This window comes from Apaloderma vittatum, unplaced genomic scaffold (assembly GCF_000703405.1).
Source record: "Apaloderma vittatum isolate BGI_N311 unplaced genomic scaffold, ASM70340v1 scaffold24565, whole genome shotgun sequence".
Classification (NCBI taxonomy): Eukaryota; Metazoa; Chordata; class Aves; order Trogoniformes; family Trogonidae; genus Apaloderma; species Apaloderma vittatum.
The window spans coordinates 1-3473 of NW_009715767.1; the positions used below are offsets into that span (position 1 = coordinate 1).

Sequence of the window (3473 nt, forward strand, 5' to 3'; positions counted from 1 at the left end):
TCTCACTTTCCGTATTATCTGCACACCTAAGTGTTTACGAAGCCGACTTGTGTGCAGAAGTAGTGTTGAAGTGAATGTCTTTGAAAATCTGGACCTCTAGGGCCATGATACAACAGCAGCTGCTATAAACTGGGTCCTGTACTTACTTGGACACAATCCTGAAGCCCAGAAGAAGGTTCACAGAGAACTGGATGAAGTGTTTGGTACGTTTCCATTATCACTTCATTGAGGTTGTGGTGGCGGTTGCATTTGTGTGTGGGGATGTTGTAGATTATAAGGCTAGTTGTGGAGGGAGAGGTAGGAATATGGCCTGTGGCCCTTCTGGAGCCTTCAATAGCTGGAAGTGGTAAGAGAGTAGAGGCAACCTTCTGTGTTGAGGGCAAGGCCTGCTTGTTCAGTGTATGTTTATCACCTTCTCCTATGTGGGTTTGGTGTGTGATGAGAGTTCCTGGAGGGAGCTGGGATGATTTTGTTACATCAAGACAGGGGTGTTCATCCCCCTGTTTGTGTCTGGACAGGCAACACTGAGCGTCCTGTTACAATGGACGATTTGAAGAATCTGCGATACCTTGAGTGTGTTGTGAAAGAAGCCCTTCGCATCTTTCCTTCCGTTCCGATGTTTGCCCGTGCCTTGAAAGAGGATTGCTGTATTGGTAAGTAGTGTCCTGTGTCTGCCACTTCCTATCCTGCTAGGCGTCTCCTCGGTGGAGGTGTTTCCCAGGTAATGGGCAGTGTAATTTTATTTTATTTTTTTACATTGCTGTTGTGTATAGGAAGTTGCTTATTTGCTGGTGTTTTGACCCTCCTTCTCCCTTTCCCTTTTCTCTTTAGAAGGATATAATGTACCGAAAGGCACAAATGTTCTTGTCATAACTTATGCCCTGCATAGAGACCCTGAGATCTTCCCCGACCCAGAGGAGTTCAGACCTGAGCGATTCTTCCCTGAAAATTCTAAGGGAAGGCACCCGTATGCTTACGTGCCCTTCTCAGCTGGTCCCAGGAACTGCATTGGTAGGTGGCTCAAGAGGAAGCCCTTGTAGTGTGACCGTGTTGCTTTTGGTGTTGAGAAAATTGAAGAGAAATTGAAGTCTGGAAGTGCCTGCTGGTTGTGTTGCCCCTTCTCCCCTCCTTGTCCTTCCCAAATTGTGGACACTCTCTGCTGTGCAAGCCTGCTGCTTGAGCTGCCACATCTTGTTCCTTCCCAGGGGCCGGTGTCTGTCGTGCTGGTGTTTCCTCCTCGGTGCCTGTGCAGCCTTGGCAGCATGTTAAGGGGCTTCTATGTTAGGACAGGATTGCGTCCAAATTTCTGATTCTCAGTGTCAGCAAGATGGAGTGAGAGAAGGCAAATGTTCTGCACTTGTTTTGTTCTGGACACATTTTGTTTGCCTGTTTCTATTTCCCTGTCACCCTAGAACTTATTAGCTCTTCAGGTGCTGCTGGAACACTTGGCATTTCTCTGTGCTCAGAGTGGAAGCGTTGACTCTCACACTGCAGACCACATGAAAAGACTCTGCCCTGTGCTGACCTTAAGTGTAGAGGGGGAAAAATCAGCAAGTGTCCTGCCATTTACAAGAATGGCTACCACAGCTTCTTCTGGGCTTTTGGTTTTGTTTGTTGTCTTTTGAGAGGGTGGGGTTGTTTTTTTTGTTTGTTTGTAATTTGTCTCATTGGGAGTAGGTGCCCTTCCCATAAGAAGAGCAGGCTAGGTCTTGTTCCAAAGAGAAGTCTAATTTAATATGATATGTTTAGCTAATTTCTGGGTGTACAGAAACATGTGCAGGAGAGGAAGGTTATTAATATCATTGCAGAAATACATGGCTGTGTAGTTGTGTGTTGTGGCTTAAGCCCAGCCAGCAACTAAGCCCCTCACAGCTGCTCACTCCCTCCTCCTTCCTCCCAGTTGCATGGGAGGAGAATTAAGAAAAAGAAGTAATACTTGTGGTTTAAGATAAGAATGCTTTAATAACTGTAATAAAATAAAGTTAAAAAATTAGTAATAATAAAATGTAGTAATAAGCATATTGAAAGAATAAATATGTAAAATCCAAGGAAAGACAGGTGATGCACAATGCAATTGCTCACCACTCACTGACTGATGCCTGAGCTCCGATCCGCCCCCCCTCGTTTGCCTGTTTCTATTTCCCTGTCACCCCAGAACTTATTAGCTCCTCAGGTGCTGCTGGAACACTTGGCTATCCTGACCAGGTTCCCTCCCAGCCTCTGAGCTCCGATCCGCCCCCCTGGCCAACTCCCCCAGTTTCTGTACTGAGCATGATGTTCTATGCTCTGGAATATCCCTTTGGCTAGTTTGGGCTGGCTATCTTGACCAGGTTCCCTCCCAGCCTCTGTACACCTACTTGCTGTCAGAGGCAGGGAAACTGAAAAATCCTTAACTTGAGATATGTGCTACTTCAGACACTGATGTTTTAATTGCTACAATCAACATTATTCCCACACTAAATCCAAATCTCAGCACTGCACCAGCTACCAGGAAGAAAATTAACTCTGTCCCAGCCAAAACCAGGACAATGTGTGCAGACATCCATCTGTGCATAGTCTGTGGAGGTGAGCATAGAAGGGGTTTTGAGCACTGGGTGTTGTGTCCCATTCCCATTTGCAGTTCAGTTTGAGTGAACTGCCTGGATTGTGACACTTGATTTGGTTTTCCTTATATTTCTATTCTCCTCTTTCTTCCTCTGCCTTTCTCTGAAATGTAAATGGAACTTAGCCCTCTGAGCTAGCAAATCATCAGTGTGTGTGGTGTTCAGTGTTCAGTGTTCTGTAACAGAAGGTCCATCTGTCATTCTGTTGCAGTTAGATCTCCTTTGCTCTTCTCTGCCTATATGAAATGGTGGGATCTGCCTTTCCTCAGAGTTCCTGTGCTATGTCTTCTCCTGCCGTGGTCTGTCATCCACTGCCCGCTGCCTAACCAATCCACGAGACAAGATGAGGCTGTTCTGTGTTAGTTCCTTGTAAAACATTGACTGTTTTCTCTTTGCTGTTAAAGTTCTATGGGAAGGAGGGCTTGCTGCAGGTTGTCTTAGTAAGACCTTAGTTGTCATGCAGAGAAAAGGGCTAGTTCCAGTGACATTGATATGACCTTGGTTTTGGACTAAAGCCAGTTCTGCTCTCGAGGCAACTGCACAGCCCTTGCTCTTCTGTGTTCCTAGGGGTATTGCTGTGAGCACGCAAATCCAGCAATTGTTGATGGAGCAGTACAATAACACCTCTTTTTTTAATCTTTTTTCCCCCACTTCCCTGTAATTTGTAGGTCAGCGCTTTGCACAAATGGAGGAGAAAACTCTTCTAGCCGTCATCCTGCGACGCTTTTGGGTGGAGTCATGTCAAAAGCCAGAAGAGCTTGGTCTAAGTGGAGAACTGATTCTTCGCCCAAACAATGGCATCTGGATTAAGCTGAAGAGGAGGCCAAACTCTGGATCAAAATGAAAGGAAGTTCAAGATTATTTTTTTTT

The 3473-nt window shown here is 45.7% G+C and overlaps 1 protein-coding gene across 1 annotated transcript; it reads left to right on the forward strand.

Moving 5' to 3' along the window:
- Nucleotides 1–100: 100 nt before the first annotated feature.
- Nucleotides 101–3447, forward strand: LOC104273843 (cytochrome P450 4V2-like; the record flags this gene model as incomplete). The annotated part of the gene is made up of 4 exons (XM_009869294.1): nucleotides 101–203; nucleotides 519–653; nucleotides 832–1011; nucleotides 3272–3447. Coding segments are annotated over 4 exons (594 nt in total), but the record flags the coding sequence as incomplete, so codon positions are not given.
- Between the last annotated feature and the right edge of the window lie 26 nt (nucleotides 3448–3473).